Genomic DNA, 21092 nt, shown 5'->3' with positions numbered 1-21092 from the left:
TCGCAGGGAGTGAACTCAGGTCATCAGATTTGATGGCCAGCACATTTACCCATCTCACCTTAGCCCTAAAATATTTTTTCTTAGTGAGCACCTCATTTTCTCTCTGTCCTTTTCTGAATTTCCCTAGCTCCCGTGTGAAGTTGTTGGTTTGGATTTCAAAGGTCACATGACACGAGGTGGCATGATGCTTTGCAGGGCACAGGTCACCTGCTTCTTTATTATCTCCAAAGAGTAAAGGATAATTCTTTTTTTTAACTTGACGGAAGAGCGCTGGGACCCGGTTTCCTGTCCTAGTTGGGAAAGTAGCTTTGTGCTTCTGAGACCAGCTTCATTTGTAAACTGCAGAGTGGGCTGGGCTATCCTCCAAGGTCCCTTGAAGAAAATGGACCGTGAGTCATTTTCCCGGGAGAGAGCTGGGATTTGGAAGCACAACACGCAGGTTAGTAGAGGCCTTTCTCCCAGGAGACCAGACCTCGGGTGCTGCTAGGTGTGAAGCCCTGGACACAGCTCCCTTTTGGGGAGTGGAAGGGTGGGCACAATGAAGCAGGGGACGGTCTGATCTCAGGGCATCTGTGTTCCAGAGAGCGTAGCACTGAACACAGGCTCTCCGTTGTTTTTATGCCTGCCGTTTGGCTCGGGATTCTTGGAAGTAGTCTCGCTGTTTTTTCTCTCTCCCCCAGAACCTGTCTTCAGTGAAACCCCAGTATCTGTTACTAACGACTCCCAGTGAGTCATGTAGTCAGGCCATGCAGTCTGTGGAGGAAACTACTGCCACAGAAGGATGTGCACAGCAGTCCCAAGACAGCATCCCTCCTCTGTCAAATGTTCCCAGAGAAGTTCTGTCCGAGCCTCTGTTCTTTCATCCCGTCTTCATAAGCTCGTTATCATGTAAGGCCGCTGAGTGATAACTGCCTTCTCCTTTGTTGTCCATCACTCTCAGGATGATTTCACCAAATACCAGTGTTCCCTCGGCTGTCGCCTGTAGACACTGGGCTCACAAAATGGGAAGAGGTGTTCGTGTGCGTGTACTGTGGTAACAAGTGCACCTTAGGAAATATTCTGGAACTAGGGAAAAGTCTGAAGAAAGAAAAAAAAAAAACATTTCTGCCCAACCAAAGGTGATGACTGTTTACATTTTGGTTCTTTCTTTTTTTGTGTGTCCAAGTTTTCTCTTGTTAAAATGAGCTAGAGGAGCTTTGTGGACTGTGCCTTTCAATCAATGTCGGCTTTGCTCTATAAATAGCCCGACAATAAGCATATGTTTCTATATTTTCTGATTATTTTCACGGAAGTTTCTAGATGTTGACATACAGCATTAGAGAGCTGGGCTTACTTCATCATCGTTGTGGTTCTGGCGGGTCTTGTCCGATGGCCTAATTAATGGATCCCACTGCCCTAGCCCCACAGCGTGTGCCTTTCCCTGTCCTCTTACTGGCGATTGGACCTGATTTATGTTCAGATCTTTGCTAACTTGATGGGAAAACATCACTTCACTTTTGTGTTTTATTTTACTGATTACAGATAATATTAAAAGTTTTCACATGCCTACTAGCTCTTTCTCTTTAAAGTGTCTATTTGTATCTTCTGCCCATTTTATCCCCCTTAGAATATTTACGGGTCTATTTTTTTTTAATTTTCATTAATTCTTTGAGAATTTCATACAATGCGTCTTGATTGTATTCACCAACCCCCACGCCTCCCAGGTCCACACTCCACCTCCCCGCCACACACACACTTTGCGTCTTTTTTTTTTTTCTTGGAGAGAAACTCTCTTACAGCAGATATCATGGTCCTCCGGTGCTGACAGTCTTTTCATCCCCTGAGCCTTAACTGCAGACATTACAGTCAGATGATCTCTACATTTCAGCCAGTGTGGACCTCTGTAGTCTTCTCTGTTGGCTACAAAAAGAAGCTCCTTTGGTGAGGGGCGAGAGCTGCACTTTTCTGGAGATAGAAGGGTCAGTATGAAGAATTCGGTTAGATTAATTAATTAATTAGAGATCACACGGGTTTGGGAAAGTGGCAGTGATAGGCTCTCTTCTAGGTTCCATGGCTCACCAGCCACAGCCGATTTTACAGCACTGACGTGAATTTCCTCCAACTGAGTGGGTTTGAAGTCCACTTGGGTAGCTGTTGGTTATCCCCCAGTATATCAGTGCCACTACTGCCCCTCTAGGAATGTCTTGCCATGCTGTTTATTTGTTATAGTCTGTAGATGATACAGCTGAACAGGACTATCAGCTCCTTTTCTCCCTTGGGAGACTGCACAGCTCCTTCCAATACTATGAGAGCTAGTCCTCAGGAAGGAGCCTTCCAGGCCAGATTCAGACCGGCTCCTCCAAGTCCTGTGTCTAAAGTCGGTGCTGTTGTGGGCAACAGGATCTCACCTTCCTGTCTGGGAGGCACTCAGAGCAACAACAGTAGCCTAAATTGTTGAGGGATCTCTTGGGCTTCCCAACCAGCAGCTAGAAAGGAAGTTTCCCATGGCTCTGGGGTTTTTGTCAGATAGTCTGTATCTGGGAGGAAGGAGCAGTGTATGTGTGTGTGTGTGTGTGTGTGTGTGTGTGTGTGTGTGTACATACACATATATGTGTAGTATATGTAATTTTAAGTAAACGTGATATGATTCCCTGTGGCTTTTTAAAACATCCTTAGTGCTACTTATCCCTCTCTTCCTTCCCCTTGCCCTTCCTCCCTCCCCCCAGGTAAGTCCCTCCCACTGGTTTTTCCCATTTCCCCTTCATAGCCACTGTGCCTTCCGAGTCCCCTCTTCCTGTTTCTGTTTTCATTACAACTGGCTTTCGAGTTTATTGTTTTCATCTCATTTTTACAATGACTTCTCGATGTGCAGATGTTTTACCTTTTTGATTTTGTTACATCATTGCTCATTTTATTTTTATGTGTGTGTGGGGGGGGGCATACTCGTGGAAGTCAGTAGACAACTTGCAGGAATTAATTCTCTCCTTCCACCGTGTGGGTCCCAGGAACAGAACTCAGGTCATCGGGCTTGGCAGCAAGCCAAGCCATCTCACCAAGCCCGTGTTTACTTGGCGTTTGGTCAGATCTGTAGTCTTTTTTTTCGTAGTTTATTCTGCCATATTTACACTAGGGAAGTTTTCCTGGCCTTCAGACTAGGTTCCAATCCACTTGCTTTTTCTCAGTTGGTATGAATTTTAAAATTGTTTAGCACTTCCATATATTTGAAATTTATTTTGGTACATAGTGTGGGGTGAAGAGTTTCTAAGTGGTTGTGGCTGGCCAGTTTCCCATGATGTGTGTGTGTGTGTGTGTGTGTGTGTGTGTGTGTGTGTGTGTGTATGTGTGTGTGTGTGCATGTTATCTGTCTTATATGCTTATGTGTGAGTTGGCTTTGTTTTTTTGTTTGTTTTTGTGTTGTTGTCCAAAGCCTGTGTTTTACATCTAGTTCTTTTACATATATGGGGACCTGTCCAGGCTGTTTTGCCCCTTGCCCCTTTTCCTGCTCCAGAAACACACATATCCCACCCCATTTCTTAGGACAAACTCTAAACCTAATTCTTCTTTGTTTTCAGGTCGTTTCAGCTCTGCTTGCTTGCTTACTTGTTTGTTTTCCCGATGAACGGTAGAATCATTTTTTGTGACACTCCAAAACTCCTCTGGGGTTTTGATGAAAATTACATTCCACCTACAAATTAATTGGGAAGAATTTGGCATCTTTACAGCGTTCGTACCTCCCATCCAGGAACACATACTGCACGTCCCTTCACGATTTCCAATACCCCTTTATGTGTCTCGGTGGAATTTTGTAGTTTTCTTTCTGCAAGTTCAACACGTTTCTTATTAAGATATTCCCAGATTCTTTTATTTTGAGTTCTTTAAAAAAAAAAAAATGGAACCCATTCCTTCTTTTGTGCAGATCACTGTGTATAATGTCACTTTGTCCTCGGTGTTTGCCAAGCACTGGCAGGTATGTAACGGAAAAGTATCTTCTTCCTTCCTTCCCCAGCTCATAAGCACTGAGCTTTGAAATGAACCAAGCTTAAATGTATTTTCTCTTTATAGATAGTAAAACTGAGGTCATGAAAGGTAAAGGGATTTTTAAGGATCATCTAACATGTTAGGTGAATGACTATAGATGAATGTTTCCAAATGGCTGTATTCTTTGCATCAAAGACTTGACAAACGTAAAATTATCCCAAACTATATTCAGTCTCTTCCTTGTATCGGTTTGCTGTGTGGTTGAAACAAATTACCACAGCTTTGACGGCTTACAACAATGCCGATTTGTCATCCGTTGTGAATGAGTGATGGCACCGGTAGACGGCCACCAGGCCGCTGCCGCTCAGTCAGTTCCGCTGGCTCCCCTTTCCCACACGTTCCTGACTTGCCTTGGTGTTCTATCCACAGCAAGCACAAGCTCTTTGTCCTGTTCCAAGTTCCATTACCAATACTCTGACCTCCAGTCACACATGGCCCTTCCCGGGATTGCCACAGGGTAGGGAAAGGCAGGGCAATAAGTCAGTGCGGAATGTCAGATCCCGGCTTCACAAGCCAGCAGCGAAGGTGTTCAGGTGAGCTGTCTGAATGGCATGAAATGGACAGTGGTGGTGGGGAGCACACTGAGCCTGGGGTCCGCTGAGGGTTTACTGTTGGTCATCTTCTGAGCCAAAGCCATGGCTCATACACCAGGGTGGTCTATAACAAAGGAATAGTTGAGTGGTCCACACTGGGGGCTGATGTGAACACATCCTGTGTGTCTTTGGTCTGGTTTGTTAAGTTCTTAACGTTCAATGTGCCCAACATATGGTGTTAATAGTTTTTCATTTTACCATGTTCTGCTGTGTGTCTTGATAACTGTGGGAAAGTCCAGGCATTGAATTGCTCCCAATGTCTGGAGGTTGCTTATTTGTACAAAGTGCAGGGTCCTTCCACCTTGACAATGTTACCCAGGATGGAGTCACCCAGGGCAAGGCACAGCCTGCTCTGCACATCGTCTGATAGTCCTCTGGGCATGTCTGTAAGGGCTTGTCTAGACTGGATTCATTGAGATCAGAAGACCTGCCCTGAATGTAACGGCCACTGTTCCATGGGGTCCCAAAAGAGAGAGTGAATTGAGCAGCAGCCTGACTCTCTGCAGCCTGACTGTGGGTACCATCTGACTAGCTGCCTCAGGCTCCTGACACCACACCTGTCCCATCAGAAACCATGAGCCGAAATAAGCCGTTCTTTGAATGGCTTCCATCAGGTTCAGCAACAGCAACATGCATGGAAAGCTGTGTTTTTTCCCTGCCATCTACAGACTCTTCTATGCATCCATTCATGGAGTCAACACATCCTCGTTAAACAGCACTGTGGGCCAGCCAGCCGCTGGGCTGAGTCCTGGGCACAGCATGGTGAACAAGGCTTCTTGTTGCTCCTGCCCATTGAGTGCTCCGTAGGCGGAGGAGGAAGAACACTAACAACCACGGAGATGGGCCAGCCCTGGTGGACTGCCACTATATCAAAGAAGCCTGGGTTCCTTTGTCTACGGACCACAGGATGAGAAAAGCACTCCGCAGAGCCGCTTTAGAATGATGATGGCATTAATAATATGGAGCGTGGGGAAACAGGGAGACATTTCCATTTCCTGGATTGCTTAGGTTTTGAAGATTTCCTGAAATCCTCCCAGGCTTTCTCGCTGCATAGTTAGTAGGCCATAGTCTCTATAAGGAAAATGTCTGGAGACAGGGTGCACTGGGAGGCAGGTAACCATCAGGACCTGCCCAGTTCAGCCTCTTCCCCAAACATTTGGAGGTTCCTCTGCCCCCTCGTCCAGGAAAGCAAACAAGCTGGGTTTTTCTCCCACACAGTCTCTTGGTTTTGTTTTCTGATACCCTCATACTCAAGTGCTGTGCCTCTGTGCTTGAGCATAATGTAAATACTTAATTTGTTTAATAAATATCCTGAAATGGCCTCTTGGAGTTGTTACTAGAAGGGCACGAACCTTTTAAGTCACTTAGCCAGCACAGATCAACACTTAATGTCCTTAATGATGAGCGTGATCTTTTTTAGTGGCTGAAACGCTCCGTAATCAATGATGTGGCCCTGCCTGGAGGCAGGAGAAACTAGATAATGGGCAGAAAATGTCATGCCGGATCGGGCCAGTAATTTGAATCCCTGAAATCGGTATTAGTGTGGCAATTTATGGGAGAGCAGTTTCTTCCCAAGGCTAGGAAGGGCCCCCCAACATCTCTAATGTCCCCCTGTGATTTGCACATTATTGAAACCCCTGCTGAGCCAGTGTCTGCTCTCTGCCTAGAGCCTCAGAGAGCCGTCTCCTCCTCACTCTAAGGCAAGTGCTCTGCCAGCCTCAGCAGGAAGCTCAGTGCTGGGCTGCAGGGGAGAGGCCTGTCTGGATGGGGTGCAGGAAGGTCATCTGCCGTCCCCGAGTCGGCCCTAGGCTACAGCTCCTCTCCTTCCTCCGCCTCCACACCAGCTTGGGGAATTATTGAAGGTATAGAAAACACGCCCACCCGTGCCTGTAGTCGCCAGGAAGCTAATAGGGAAGGATCTGGAGTCCAAGGCCAACCTGGGACTCCACGAAACCCTGTGTCAAAATAAAAGAGGGCGGGTGGTACCGCGAGGTGGTGGGATGCTGGCTTAGCTAGTTCGAGGCCCCAGTTCCGCTGGAGGCGAGGAGGGGGCTTTTCCAGCTGTTCAATGAGGAAGCATGTCCAGGGGCCAGTCTTTGAATGTCCCCTCTTGCACTTTGACCGGGGGCCCCTTGCTTTTGTCCTAGGATGTGATTGGCCATATCATATGCCATAATTTTCTAAATGCTTGTAATGCCCTCTGACCTCTCGTCTCTCTGGATCAAAATCTTGTTAAAAATCCGTGGTCATCCCATTTGGTGTGACTTTTTGGTAATAGGGAGCCTTCATTAATAGAATACTTCTGATAATTTGAGGAAATTATTTCATTATGAAATAGGATTCTGTTTCATGTTGTTTATTATTGTGTGCAGGCCCAGAATTTCTAAATGCTAGGAGCATGCTAAAAATGAAACATAAATAATGTATTATAATTATGCTGAACTAAAGCCAAATCTCCTATCAACCCACTGATGCACATCCTTGAGAAATGGGCTGAAGTGTAAAATCTACTTTCCCAAATGGATTATTTAAAACTAAAAATTTTTATATTCTCCTTTACTTGGGGGGGGGGTGTAGATAAAACCTGACTTCTCATAGTTTTACAGTAAATTTTCTATAACCAAGCTGTATGGAACAAATAACTGGGATTTCTGGTGAGTCTTTGCTAACCCCAGATGAGAGTGTCTTTCAGAATCTGGCCATGCCACAGTCCCTGGAGATTGACAGTGGGCTAGACCCTTCTTTGAAACATGACATTCTAGTAACATCCCATTGCTCAGTCTCCTGGTTGCTGGACTTAGAGGGAGGCTGGAAATGTAGCCTCACTGCCATACTGTAGTGCGGAAAGGAGACTTTTCTTGGCAAGCAGGCTCTACCATTACATGAGTTCCCCATCCCAAGCTATGCCGCCAGTTACCAAAGCTTCGGCTCTTACAGACATGTTTCATCCCACTGACTCCAAACGTCTCATGTGATCTTTGCTAAATCCATGTATCATATTTCAGAATGCTGTATTTTGCTTATTGCTTGCTGATTCATAAATGATCAGACTGTTTTAATTACTGAGGACTCATATTTTTGGTTCAACATCATTATTATTTTTTTTAGTTCTGAGTCTTAAGGAATATTTGTTTTTCCAGATGAATTTTAGGTTAGATTTATTGAATTTCTTTTAAAATGAACAAGTAAACAAACTTCTACTATTCTTCTGTTGCATCTTATTAAAAATATATTCTACTTGAAAACATCCATATCAGAGAAAATAAGCATTGTTTGACAAGTGGGTCTTTTTCTGACTCCAAGGCAGTGTGGTTTTGCAAGGCAAGCTTACCACCAAGCAGTGACCGCTGGTGTTATTAGTGGGGCGTCTACAAATGGCTTAGTGTTTGTAGTTCACACTTCAGCTCCAACTCTGTTTGTTGCATTAGCAAAATCAAGCTCATTAAGCTGTATTCTTCCAGCCCATCTCTGCGAGCCCCCGAACCCACTCACACTCGGCACTCTCGCCTGGCACTGGGTAATCTTTCCTGCATTACACTTGAAAGTTCAGCTCATTCCGAAACCTCCAGTCAAGGATGTGAACTTGTTGCTTTCAGGGAGGCCGCATCTGTGCGCGGAGCCATTACGCCATCTGTTAAAGTGGTCAGAGTTCATTTGATTGCCTCCTTTGTGGACAGACTCGTACTGTAAGAGCATGTGTTATTGAAAACATAATTTTCCTCATCATTATGCTTTCTTTCTAGCCAGATCACAACCTGCTAGAAATCTATTGAACGTGGAGTGAAAAGCTCTCCAGAATAGCTGTTCTTAAGAGATTAAATGATTGCCATCTCTGTCCCATTTCTTTTATCTCATAATCAAGTTCAAGATGATACTGGATGTCTCAGCTGAAGTGATTATTTGAAATAGAAATGGCTTTATCCCCTTCATACTTCCCACTGTTGAATGCCGGGTCTTTTTTCTTTTCATTTGCATTTTTATTTGTGTATGTTTCCTTAGGACCATCCACAGGGTCAAAGACTCCAGCTACTGTTTTTAAAGGACTAACTGAAGGTAGGCTGCTTTGTCAATTTTCCATATTCCAAGACACTGATTGTCCGACAGAGATCTGGTTCAGACTCGTCACATTTTAGATATAGCCAATTCAGACTTCATCATCTGGTCCAGTCATTCAGATTGTCAAGTGAGAAGCTAGGAATTTGAACTGCTAAGAGATTTTCCAATGATCACAAAGCCTTCTCCAAGGTTACGGAGTCCTGGGGCAGCCCGGCTGAGACTGGGGCTCCTTTCTGGGCAGTTTCTGCTGGACCACACTGTCCTTGGCATCCCCAGAGGTGGCCTGACACAGCATTGAGGATAGAGAGCTAGTGAGCCAAAGTACAAGAAGCCTTTTTTTTTTTTAATGATTAGTTCAAGATGCTGTGTTGATTCTCCTCATCCTTAGGGCTGCCTGGCCTCTGCTGTTTTTCTTACATCACAGTTTCTCTTCCAGAGCACTGACGTGAAAGAACAAGATAACATCAGTGTTTGTTAGCGACACTCTAAAACACTTGCTCCAGAAGAAATGTCAGACTGCCAGACGTGGGAGTTTGGGCCACGTATTGATTGCACGTGTCCCCAGGCCCACAAGCGGTCGATAATTAGACATCTAAACATACATTCTTTCCTCCTTTTAGAATGTGTCTGACTTTATGATTCCTCATTCTTAGACCGCGTAACTGGGGACAAGTGAGTCTTTGGGGAGAAGTCACGTTACCTACCGTGCTTGCATTTTCCACCCGCTTTTCCCTTTGCTGAGACTCCACTCTGTCACTGTCCAGGAGGGGAAGCCACACAGGAAGAATGAAACGTAGAGTCTGGGGAAGTGGTTCGGCAAGTAGGAGCACTTGGGCAATCGTGAGGTCCGGAGTTCAAGTCCCCAGAAGCTGTGTAAAAAGCCAGGGACAAGCCCAGTGCTCCTTGGGGTGGAGATGCAGAGAGAGAAGAACCGGGGGGCTGCAGTCGGCCAGCCGAGCCCCCGGCTCCTCGGAGTCTCAGTCTCAGGAGATAGAGAGTGACAGAACAAGACACACCCATTGTGCCCACCTCTGTGCCTGACACACACACGTGCATACATATAACACATAGACACCTATCCCTGTCACACTGTGCACGCCCACTGCCTGTGGTCACTCACCGTCCTGTCACACTGTGCACGCTCACTGCTGTGGTCGCTCACTATCCTGTCACACTGTGCACGCTCACTGCTGTGGTCGCTTACTATCCTGTCACACTGTGCACACTCACTGCCTGTGGTTACTATCCTGTCACACTGTGTACACTCACTGCCCGTGGTTGCTCACTGTCCTGTCACACTGCACACTCACTGCCTGTGGTTACTATCCTGTCACACTGTGTACACTCACTGCCTGTGATCACTCACTGTCCTGTCACACTGTGCACACTCACTGCCTGTGATCACTCACTATCCTGTCACACTGTGCACACTCACTGCCTGTGATCACTCACTATCCTGTCACACTGTGCACACTCACTGCCTGTGATCACTCACTATCCTGTCACACTGTGCACACTCACTGCCTGTGATCACTCACTGTCCTGTCACACTGTGCACGCTCACTGCCTGTGGTTGCTCACTACTTTGCTTCTGCTCACAGCTGGCCCCACCTCTTAGCTCATAGAGGGCAATAACTGTGTGTTGAATAAATGAATTTGTGGACTGAATTAATCGTGGCCCAACGTGTGACAGTGATCGTGGTAGCAGTTTCATCGTGATGTATGGTTATCACCGTGCTATTGTGCGGTTCGTTGCTGTTAATCTCTTACGGCGCCTAATTGGACATTGCCGTAGACACTCATCTGAGGCAGAAACACAGTATGCAGAGGGCTGGATGCTGTCCGTGGTTTCAGGCTTCTGCTGGGGCCCGAGAAAACATCCACTCCAAACGAGGGGGAGGCTGCTGTGTGTTTATTGTCTCCTCTACCGAGGTGTAGAAAGGATTGTAGGCAGGATACTGGGCACATTGAGATGGTTTCTCCTGCAAATGGCAGGAAGTCTTCTACAAAAGGCCTGAAATACCAGGGGATTTATTGGGCCGGTGACTAAGAATCTTTACACAAGACCAGCTCCGGGTATGTTTTGATAAGACTATAGCTCTCTTGGCTGTTCTGAGCCCTCCCATCCACGTGGAGAGCTCTGTTTTCAGCTGATAGTTACCACTTGAATGCCTGTGCACAAATGATCAGATCTGTGTACTGCTGCATGCCAGGGCTGCGTGGAGACTTGCACCCTTAGGGAAGGAAAAGGCTGTCCTAAGACTGGACTGCCCTTTCACATCCCAGGTGTCCAAAATGAAAGACCCTTCAGCTTGCAGACAGAATCTCCAGACTTGATGACATTTGGATCTACTCTTTACCACCTGTGGCCAGGGAAGGAATGCCAGATATTCATTGGCATAAGCCAATTCTTGGTTCAGTTCTTGAACCAAGCACTGTGGTAAGGGCGAGGTAAGAGTCCAGTGATTGACTTCGGCCAGTCCAGTCCTATGTCTAGAATTTGAGGTTGGGCTCTGTCCCACTTAGGTACCAGCTGCTACCTAGTGGAGCGTGCAGCTTGGATGTGGGAAAGTAACTAATGGCAACCGCTTCGTTATTATTCCTAGCCGCACTTGGTGCTAATGAGACCCCAGGCTCCATGGCTTCTGAAATTCTTTATTCTTGGTCTGGTCTGGGCACCCTTTCATCATTCATCGTTCATCCAACAGACCCATCCAAACCTGTTCAGTCAGCCCTCACCGTTCATCCAACAGACCCATCTAAACCTGTTCAGTCAGCCCTCACCTGCACCTCTGCCTCCCAAGTCGTCCTGGGAGGACCTTATATTCAGGTGCGTGTGGTCTTTACCATGAAGGGATGCTTAAAGGCTTAGTCCTACTATTTGTTGTTGGCAGACTAAATACTATTGCATAGATGTGTGTGCAATAGTGATGAGAAGGTCTGCTGGTATCATTTCCTGGAACTGCCATTTCAGCTGTCCACAACTTCAGACTCCAGCTGTCTTTGTAAAGGCAGGGTTTAATTTGGTCTAAAGAGCATTTTGACAATAGCTGGCGACGGATCTATTGCAAGTCCTGAGGTCCCTTTGACTAAATGAGGATCCAAAGTGCCGTGCCCTGGCTCATGGCGATTTAAATGCACCATCCAAACAACCTGCACCTCCCCAAAGAAACCTCCTACTGTCTGAGTCTGGATTCCTGCTGAAAACGTAGCCTGCCTGGAAGATTTGAGTGCAGGTTATTGTGAAACAGAGAACGAGAGGGTAAACAACACACGCGTCTGTTCTCGAGTTCAGTACTACAGTGAGTGACACCAGAACCGCCAGTGGACCAAAGGAAAGACCTCAGAGTTGACTGTCCAAGAGACAAAGATGGATAGTTTATCCCAGGTTAGCCACTGAATCCTGTCCCCTGATTGGTCAAGGGGGAGGGGGAAGCCTGTAGGGCCGTAAAGCCTTCTAGTTCTGTATTTTATGTTTGTGTGTGCATATGTGCACACATGCCAGGTGTCTGAGCTGAGCAGTCCCAACTAAAGATACCTGGTGCGGGGCGTGGCCGAGGCAAAGTGTCCCTGCAACAGTGTGAGTAAAGTGGGGTGCAGAGTGTAAGGGGAGCAGAGAGGGGGCCAGTGAACAGGGAAGAGATCGCCAGTCACACAGAAGCCCAGAAAAGACCAGAAGTCACCCCATATCTCTTTAATCTTCCCTGTGCATCTGAGTGGCTTTCCTTAACGTGTGTCCTTAAAAAGGTAAAATTAATAAACACATTACCAACGCAATTGCTGCAGAGCCCTGCAGGCCTCTCATCAACAAAGAGGCAGGCTCCCCAGTGGAGAGAAGCGGCAGGGTCCTCACAAGAGAAGGCGCCTGTAGGGGAAGCTGTCATTACTGCATCTTCAATTGGCGGGTCCTCTCTTCCCCAGCAGGGGCTCCTTGCTTGGTGGATAATTTTTACTCTTCCTGTTCTGTCAATATGACAGTTTTGTCCCTAAGAGAATGGCAGTTTTGACTTCCATTGAAATCATTCCCTATAGACCTAAGAAGAAAGAGATGCACTCTCTCTGTTTCCTCTCTTCCAAAACTGCCCTCCATAAAAACTTTTCTCATTTAAATTTTTGCTTCCACACTGAATTTCTCATTCATGTTTCAAGAAAATCAAATACGGTGTCAGCTTTCAAAAACCATGCTTGATGATGGCAGTGACTCATATAATTACTGACTGTCAGTGTGTTCTCTAGGAACACAGAGATGTCTGGCAGCCCGCTTCCACCAGCAGGAGCCCCTCAGTGTGGGTCTGCACTGGGCTGTTTTCCATCTGAAACCTAGTATTGGCCAGACACAGGATCAGGCCATTAGCTGCATCATCCATTCAGGAAGCACGTGCCTCAGATGACACTCAAAGTACTTGATGAAGAAAGATCTTTAAGACAATTGTTTTTTAATCTGTGTGTGTGTGTGCATGCTTGTGTTTCTGATGTATATTGTGTGTGCATGTATGGATGTGTGTGTGTGTACATATATAGTACACATGTATAGGTCAGAGGACAGCCTCCAGTGTGCATCTTCACCTTCCACCTTGTTTGAGACAGGATTTCCTTTTTGTTGCTATTCGTCACTGCATGTACGAGGTGAGCTGGCCTGCAAGTTCCCAGGGATTCCCCTATCTCGACTTTACATGGGTTCGGGAGATTCGAACTCAGGTCTTCATGCTCCCATGTCAAGTGCTTTACCCACTGAGCCATGGCTTCTGTCGCTCACTAGTTCTGAACCAAGGATTACTTGGTCTTCCCTTCTGCCACTACCACCCCAGGAACACTTGGCAGCTTGGGGAGACAGTTTTAACTGACATCTAATGGAGAGAGGCCGGGGAACCTGCTGAACACCCACAGTGTGTCGTCATGCTCTGTTGTGACACAGCACTCTTTGCTACAAAACTCTCTGCTGAGGTTGAGAAACCCTGCTCTAGCTGCTGAGGATTTCCCAGTAGGAAACAGACTGTTGGGGAGATTCAGACTCAAGAGGGAAATATGGAACACTAAGGAACACTTCAGTTTCTTCACCGTGTTTGTGTATGCGGGCATGCACGTGGGAGCCAGAAGTCTTGGGTGTGGGTCCTCACACCCCACCTTGTTCAAGACAGGGTCTGTTTGTTATTGCTGCTGACCGTGAGATCCCTGTGGGTCTCCTGTCCCTGCCTCCCATTTCCCTGTAAGAGCGATGTGATTACAGATGTGTGCTGCTGTGTCTGGCTTCGTGCGGGTCCTGGGATTCTAAACTCCGGTCTTCATGCTCACACAGAGGTGCTTACACACTGAACCATCTCCTCAACCCCTCTTAAATAATATTTTAAGACAGAACTAGCCATCACCCCATCCTCTTTATTCTATGTACCATATAACCTCAAACTTCCACTCAAATGAGTATAGATACTTACAGGATTGTAATGTAACAAAAATGCTAGTTACATTCTTGTTTCCTGTATAAAATGTCATTTTCATCCTCCTGGTGTCGTTTTTAATAAAGAACATTGCATTGTTTTAATGTAATACAATCTGTAAGCCTTTCTCTCCCTGTTTCTTTGTTTCGTTTTTCTTTTTTCCTTAAGTAATTTTGGGAAAGCCAGTATTCCAGCTTGAAATCTGCCTTTGGAAGCCTGCCAAGAGTTACTCTGCAATGATTTTACAACAAAAACAACTTTTCAAGAAACAAGTCTTTTCAGGGCATTCTAAGAAATTATTCTGATAGAAATGTTTTGTGTAAGAAACAGCTACTACTATAGAGAAATGCTCGCTATTTACATATTTTTTATTAAAGTAAGAACTCTTGGGGTTAGGTAGACAACTCAGTTAATTGGGTGCTAGTCTTACAAGCACAAGTACCTGAGTTCGATCCCCAGAACCTATATATATAAAAAAAAAAAAAAAAAAAAAAAAGGCTGGGTGTGGTGTCACCCATTTGTAATCCAGGGACTGCGGAGAAGGAGACAAGTAGATCTCTGCTGCTTTGTTAGCTCACCAACCTAGCCCAGGTATCAGTTCCCAGGTCAGTGAGACACCCTGCCTCAAATAAAAAGGTGGATGGCGCCTGAGAACAGCAGCCAGTTCATCCTCTGGACTCCACACGCACCAGCACATACATGTACATTCACATATAGGTGAACACACATGCAAATAACCTTGTGTTCCCCCTCAGAAACCAGTTGACAATGCTGTAGCTGCCTCATGAGAGATCACAGTGGGAATCCCCAGCTCCCTGAGGCTCAGACCTCAGAGCCTCTGGTTAGGAAAATACCTACTCTGGCTACCAAGGTCCACACAGCATCACCAAGAGACAACTCTGGCTGACCGACTTGTTTACAGGAGAAAAACACTGATTCTCATGTTCATGAAAGTAACTGTACAGCACGTCTTGCTGTAATACAGTGGATGGAAGACCGTTTGTTTTAGAAGAGTGAAAACATTGAAGTTCAGCTGGGTGGTCCATCCAGTCCTGCCTCAAAGTCTCGTTGCACAAGGTCACTGAAGGTCTTCCTGCACTCCCGAATCCAGAGAGGGTTGTGTAGAACCCCAACCCGTACCCTGTAGGAACCTAAACACTTTTCAAGCCTCCTGCAAATTTCCAGAGAGCATCTGGCCCCCAGCCCTCCCTTCTGGGAATTAGCTCAGTTGATGGACCACATCACCACGCGCTGTTTGCCTTCCTGCCCCCCACTGCTTCTGCTCAGACAGCTCTCCCCTTGGTCCACTCAGCCCCTGACTCCAGGCACACGCCCCCAAGCTCCTCATCGCGTGTGCATCTGTCACAGCCCTGGGTGGAGGTCAGGAAGAGGTTATTATACTAAGCACCATGGATGCTCATTGTGAACGTAGCAGTTTGCTAGAGTGCCTTTAGTCAGTTTTCCATCCTCTTGTGTGGTGTGCCCCCTTCCTGCACCCCTCTTCCTGAACTCCTCTCCCTGCACCTCTCTTTTCTTCCTTCTCATCTTTTCCTCCCAAAAGCTCCTCAGTTGTTCATGGGGAGTCACAGGGAGCAGCCAGCTCTCTGGAGTCCCTACTGCCAAAGGCAATTCCAGGCAGGTCTCTATTATGCATCTTAAAAATGAATCAAAAGGACCTTTAATGTCATTGGACTTGAAGTTTTGGAAAGCACTTACTATTGTTAATAGCAACTTACCTTCCCTCATGCATCTCTGTAAGCCCAGTTCCTTTCAGCAGCCCATTCTAAGCCTTGAGCTTAGATATGTGGCCAGAGCTCTGTCTGTGTGTCAAACCATCAGAGAGCAATTTCCTCACTGGTTCCACCATGGGAAGGTAGACTCGCGCATATCCAGGGTTCAGCTTTGGTTCACAGAGTCCTATCTGTTAGCTCTACCAAGTGTGTGCAACCTTTCAATGCTGTGACATAACATTGTCATCTATGAAGGTCATTCTTGAGACACACATGATCAAGTCTCACACACACACACACACACACACACACACACACACACACACACAAACTCTGTCTCTAGTTCTCTGTCTTTCTATCTCTCTGTGTATGTATGTCTCTCTCATAAAGTTTTAAGTAAGTCTTATGATTTTATGTTGAGCTACACTCACAGCTGCCCTTGCCTGCTCGTGGGCCGTGGACCTTGGGTTGGTTACATCTGCCTGTCCTGCCTGATGATCAAGGGATTCCTTCATCCATCACCACACTCAGCAGCCTTGCTTTCCAGAGCTCGTCTCTCCTGTGGTTCTTCCCATGCTTGCCCTGTGTTTGCCGAATGCAGCTGAGCACAGAGACCATAATGGACTTACTCAGGAATCTCTGGGTGGTATTTGGAGGTGGCTTCTTCCCCGAGTTTTATTTCATTGGCTGCTTTCCCGACTGTTGACAGTGGTAAGACAGTCTCTTTATTCAATCCGGACACCTCCCGGGAGGTAATACATTGTCCCTAATATTGTCACTGGTTCCCCCAGCTCCATTTCTTCCGAAGATTCATTTATTCAGCACACAGCCATTGCCTGCTGTGAGCTAAGAGGTGGGGACAGCTGTGGGCAAAAGTTCCTGCACTCTTGGAGATTATTTCTAGTAGGGGCGAGAGGTGCTGAGATATTGTGATGCTGAATACTTGCCGGCAACACTAAAACAATGCGTTCCGGTTTCAGAACCAGGGTTGAAGACTTTACTGTAAACAGAAATGATGTTCCTTTTTACTTAATGGTAGTCTTTCCCTTTCCACATCCCCAGCTCTTCCCACCAGCCCATCTGTTCCCATCACACTGTGATTTAGTGCGGGTGTCCCAGTCTTCCACAGAATACTTGTATCGGTAATAAAAACTCTATGTCATAGCTTTTAAACTTCTAGCCCTTGAACTTCAGTTTTCCCTCTGCTCACGTTGAAAGGACCAGTTCATATGCGTGCAATGTGAACGAGCATCAGATATTGTACCGTGTCTCATTCTAAACATAAACAGGATCTATCGAATATCTCTCCATTTGGTCTGGGAATGCAGTGCCCTCTCTAAGCCATAGAGATGACTTACCCCTTTCACGTGTACCCACCTTCCAGTGGAAAGCTGTAACAAAGACAACAAGAATAATTAAATGTTAATACAATAACAACAGGTTGTTGACAGAAAAAAAAATGGGCAGAGGGATTTGCTTTTTCTACAGTCTTCTAGTGGCCCAATAAATGAGTAAAAACATACTCAAACTATCCTCAGAAGCAGTTTATCCTTAGAGGACTTTTCTAGGTTATTCACCCTGTGAGATTTATAGTTCAGATGTACCAATTCAGAATAGAAAGGGAGAGGAGGCTCTTTATCTAATCAAATACTTAGGCAATATGAAGAATCTTCAATTATCTAATTTTATTGAAGGGTTGGTTTATATCCCATAGTCAGTGATGTGCGATCCCAGGATTGTTTTAAATCCCTTAGAGGAGATCTGACATTATGCTCTGCGTGCTGTATAGCATGAAATCACCATGGATATTTCACCAAGAGATATAACAAGAAGAATAGCCTCTGTGGTATGCAGTCATTTTATCCCAACACACTGCAACATGGTTTTTGCCTTGGGGCAAAGAAGTAGGTTTTTTTTTTCCTCTCTACTTCAAAAGAAAGAAAAATTATCATCACTCTATCCAGAACCATTATAGACTTCAGAGACTTTGGCATGAAATATTCAGAAAGTTTATTTTAGAATTCAATATTTTAAAAGCCTGCTTTAAAACTATTACAGTGATTAGTGGCTTTCTTGCTTAGGCCCGTCTTTGCTTTTAAAGGCCCTCTGTCATGGCCGACCCCATTGTTTTCTGCAGAATGTCATTTGCATCAACCACAGACCTCCAAAGAAGGCGTGCCCTGCATCGTTTCAGGATGTCCCCAAGAGGAACTGAGACCGCGCTCCGTGTTCTTTAATAGGCGGTTCTTTTCCTGGTGGCAGAGCCGATGAGTTGCTGCTGCTGGTGGTTTGTGCTCTGGGTGCCTCTTCCCTTAACCACATAGAATGGGTGCCATCCTCTGCTGCCTGTTCAGGGAGCAGAGCCCATGTTGCAGAGGTTCCAAGGACACCCCCTCAGAGGCTTCCCACACTCTTAGTCGAGGGCTCACGTCTCCAGCACTCCTCATAGGAATTAGAGAAGCTTAGCATGTGCGTTGTGAGGATTTAACAGTGATTCCGAAGATATGAGTGAAGCCAGCAAGGAACCATAGAATTGTAGTTCGCCATGCGGGAACTTCTTCCTGGGGGGTGTCTTGCTTATATAGGGTAGCAGTGGCAAGAGATGATGGAGTCCTGACTTCCGAGTTTCACAGTCCTTGTTGAGCTGGGTTTTAGCTGCTTTCTAGCAGTGTGATCCTTAGAAAACTTTCAGATCTCCTTAAGGCTCAGTAGCTCTGTGTATGACCTGGGTCAATCCCAGAATTGATGCTAAGATTCTGCAGTCTTGGGGTGTAAAGGCAGTGGTGCGTAGGACATCAGACTTTGTTATCATCACTATTTGCTGCTAAAACATTTTTCTTCTATTTACTCATCTCACATTTTTGTTATACGATGCATATATGTATGTGTACACGTGTATATTATGTATGTAAATGTAACATGTATGAAATCAATACATAGAGCAATAATTATTCCTACTTTTGTTTGAGACAGGTTCTCAGGTAGCCCTGGCTAGCCTCAAACTCACTATGTAGATGAGAATGACCTTGAACTTCTGATCCTCCTGCCTGCACCTCCCTGGTGCTGGGATTATAGGTGTGCCCCACTATTCCCAGTTTTATGCAGAGCTAGGGTGAAACTCAGGGCTCCGTGCATGCTAGTGAAGCACTCTATCAACAGCTACAGCCCTGGCCCCTTGTTCCTCCCTTTCTTGTATAGCTTATACATTTAGATCCACCCCTCAAATGTATTCCAGCTGTGTCTCTGTAGGTTTTGATAAATACCCCTTCTTTCCTCCAGGTGTTAGCAGTGTAGAGGCGGGAAGCACAAGCCTCAACCTTGGTCTTCACATAGGGTGGTTTCTCCCTCGTGCCAACTTGCAGAGAAGGGAAGATCCTAGTGTGCTCTTGACATGGAGGTGCTGACAGGAATAACGTGTGAATAACTTTCCGTGTCATTTTCCAGGGAAGCAGATCGAGACTCAGACGGTCACGTCAGCTTCCGAGACTTTGAGTATGCCATGAACTATGGACAGGCAAAATGAAGCCGGATGCTTGTGGATGGACCACTTTTGGCAATTCTGGACAGATCAGTGAATTGTAATCTAGTTGAAGGCCACGCAGATCTCACTCTTTTGTGGTGCTGTGTACTTGTGAGTAAACTCGTAATTACAGTGTTTGGATGCTGATATTGGACCTAGAGGTAGGACTCTCCTTCCACGTCGCTAAGAGCCCTGAGTCAGGCTGCTGTTGCTGGCCCTGCCACCCAGTGGGTTTTTGTTTGTTTGTTTGTTTTTTCCCTTTCCTCTCCTGTCAGCTCTGCATTCCTCATACTGTGAACTGGAGTCTCTGCTCATCCTGCTCCTCGCCTGCTTGGGTCCCTAGCTCTAGGGAGGGTTAGCTTTGTTCTGTGGTGTCATCGTCCTTCATTTGCTCAACTTTGGTTGAATGTCAAGCTTACTGTGGTCCAAGCAATGAGCAAATGCTAGGGAAGCAAAGACTTCTCTTATCTAAAGACCCTGGAGTGCAAATCAGTGGCAGGGCACTGGCTATACAACACATAGAAAGCAGCTCAGGCCAGCCAGCCCACCATTCTTCATACAGAGAAAACCAGAATGCGGTTGGAGTCTTAATGGGCAAAAGGGTGTGATTTTGGGTCCCTTTAGGAGCCTGGACCTAGGCTTCTTACTTTGGAGAAGCTAGCCTGAGCTGGCCAGCAGCCCTCTGCTGTGTACTTCTGGTTCTAGGTAGTTTTGCTGTACACCTGAAGTTTCAGCCATCCCAAAGTGTTAGGAGTCTCCACACCCCACCGCTCCCCTGGACTCCAGTGACGACTTTCCTGGAGCAAATCGAGACACTCAACATATAACATAACATCTGCTGTGGATATCGCTCTATATAAATAAAACACTGATGGCCAGTGACCAGACAGGAAGTATAGGTGGGACAAGGAGAGAGGAGAACTGGGGAAACAGGAAGAAGAAGGGAGACACTGCAGCCACCACCAGGATAAGCAGCATGTAAAGACGCCGGTAAGCCACCAGCCACGTGGCAAGGTATAGATTTATAAAAAATGGGTTAATTTAAGATAAAAGAACAGTTAGCAAGAAGCCTGCCACGGCCATACAGTTTATAAGTAATATAAGCGTCTGAGTGATTATTTTATACATGGATTGTGGGACTGTGGGGCTTGGTGGAACCTGGAGAAAAGCCCTCCAGCAACAACATCTATTAAAAGTAATTCTGAAATACTGATATTGTCATTGTAAGTGTTCATATTTCACAACATTAACATTTGTAAAAAAAAAAAAGAATGTAATTTGTTTTTAAAGTGTTAAACATTAAAAGATCAAGTAAGAATGTAAATTTGTGTAGCAAACATTAAAGAAGCTTCCTGCTTGTATATATTATTATCAGATAGCCTTAAGAAAAATAAAGTTTTTAACTGTAATAAACCAGAGGAACCTAATGATATGGGACAACTAAATGTAATTTGTTCTCCTAGATGGGCCCCTGGAAATGCACAGTAGAAATCACCCAAGCTTGGGCCTTCTCTGCTGGCTGTGACAGTGTGAGACTATGTGAGGGGTGTGCAGGAGCTCCAGTGTCTCCACGATTGTTCTATAAATCTAAAATGATTCCAAAGCCGAGTTTGTTGAAAATTAAAGCCCTATTCAAACATCCATAAACTAAATGAAGAAGCCACGAAACTCATTTCTCAGCATGAATGAAATGTTACTTCAAAGGCCGCAATGGATCGCTGGTGTTGTTGAGATGTGTGGA

At 45.8% G+C, this 21092-nt stretch overlaps 1 protein-coding gene across 1 annotated transcript in view; it reads left to right on the top strand.

The window, feature by feature from the left end:
* Window positions 1-20259, top strand: part of Efcab11 (EF-hand calcium binding domain 11) — a 158754-nt gene extending 138495 nt beyond the window's left edge. The window contains exon 6 of the mRNA XM_028886625.2: window positions 19276-20259. Within this exon, the coding sequence (XP_028742458.1) occupies window positions 19276-19354 (79 nt within the window). The 3' untranslated portion in view covers window positions 19355-20259. The remainder of the gene's footprint in view (window positions 1-19275) is intronic.
* Window positions 20260-21092: the final 833 nt, after the last annotated feature.

The sequence above is a fragment of the Peromyscus leucopus genome, chromosome 14, assembly GCF_004664715.2.
Source record: "Peromyscus leucopus breed LL Stock chromosome 14, UCI_PerLeu_2.1, whole genome shotgun sequence".
NCBI classification, from domain to species: Eukaryota; Metazoa; Chordata; class Mammalia; order Rodentia; family Cricetidae; genus Peromyscus; species Peromyscus leucopus.
Note: the sequence above shows the minus strand (reverse complement) of the source record. Positions and strands in the feature narration are given on the sequence as shown.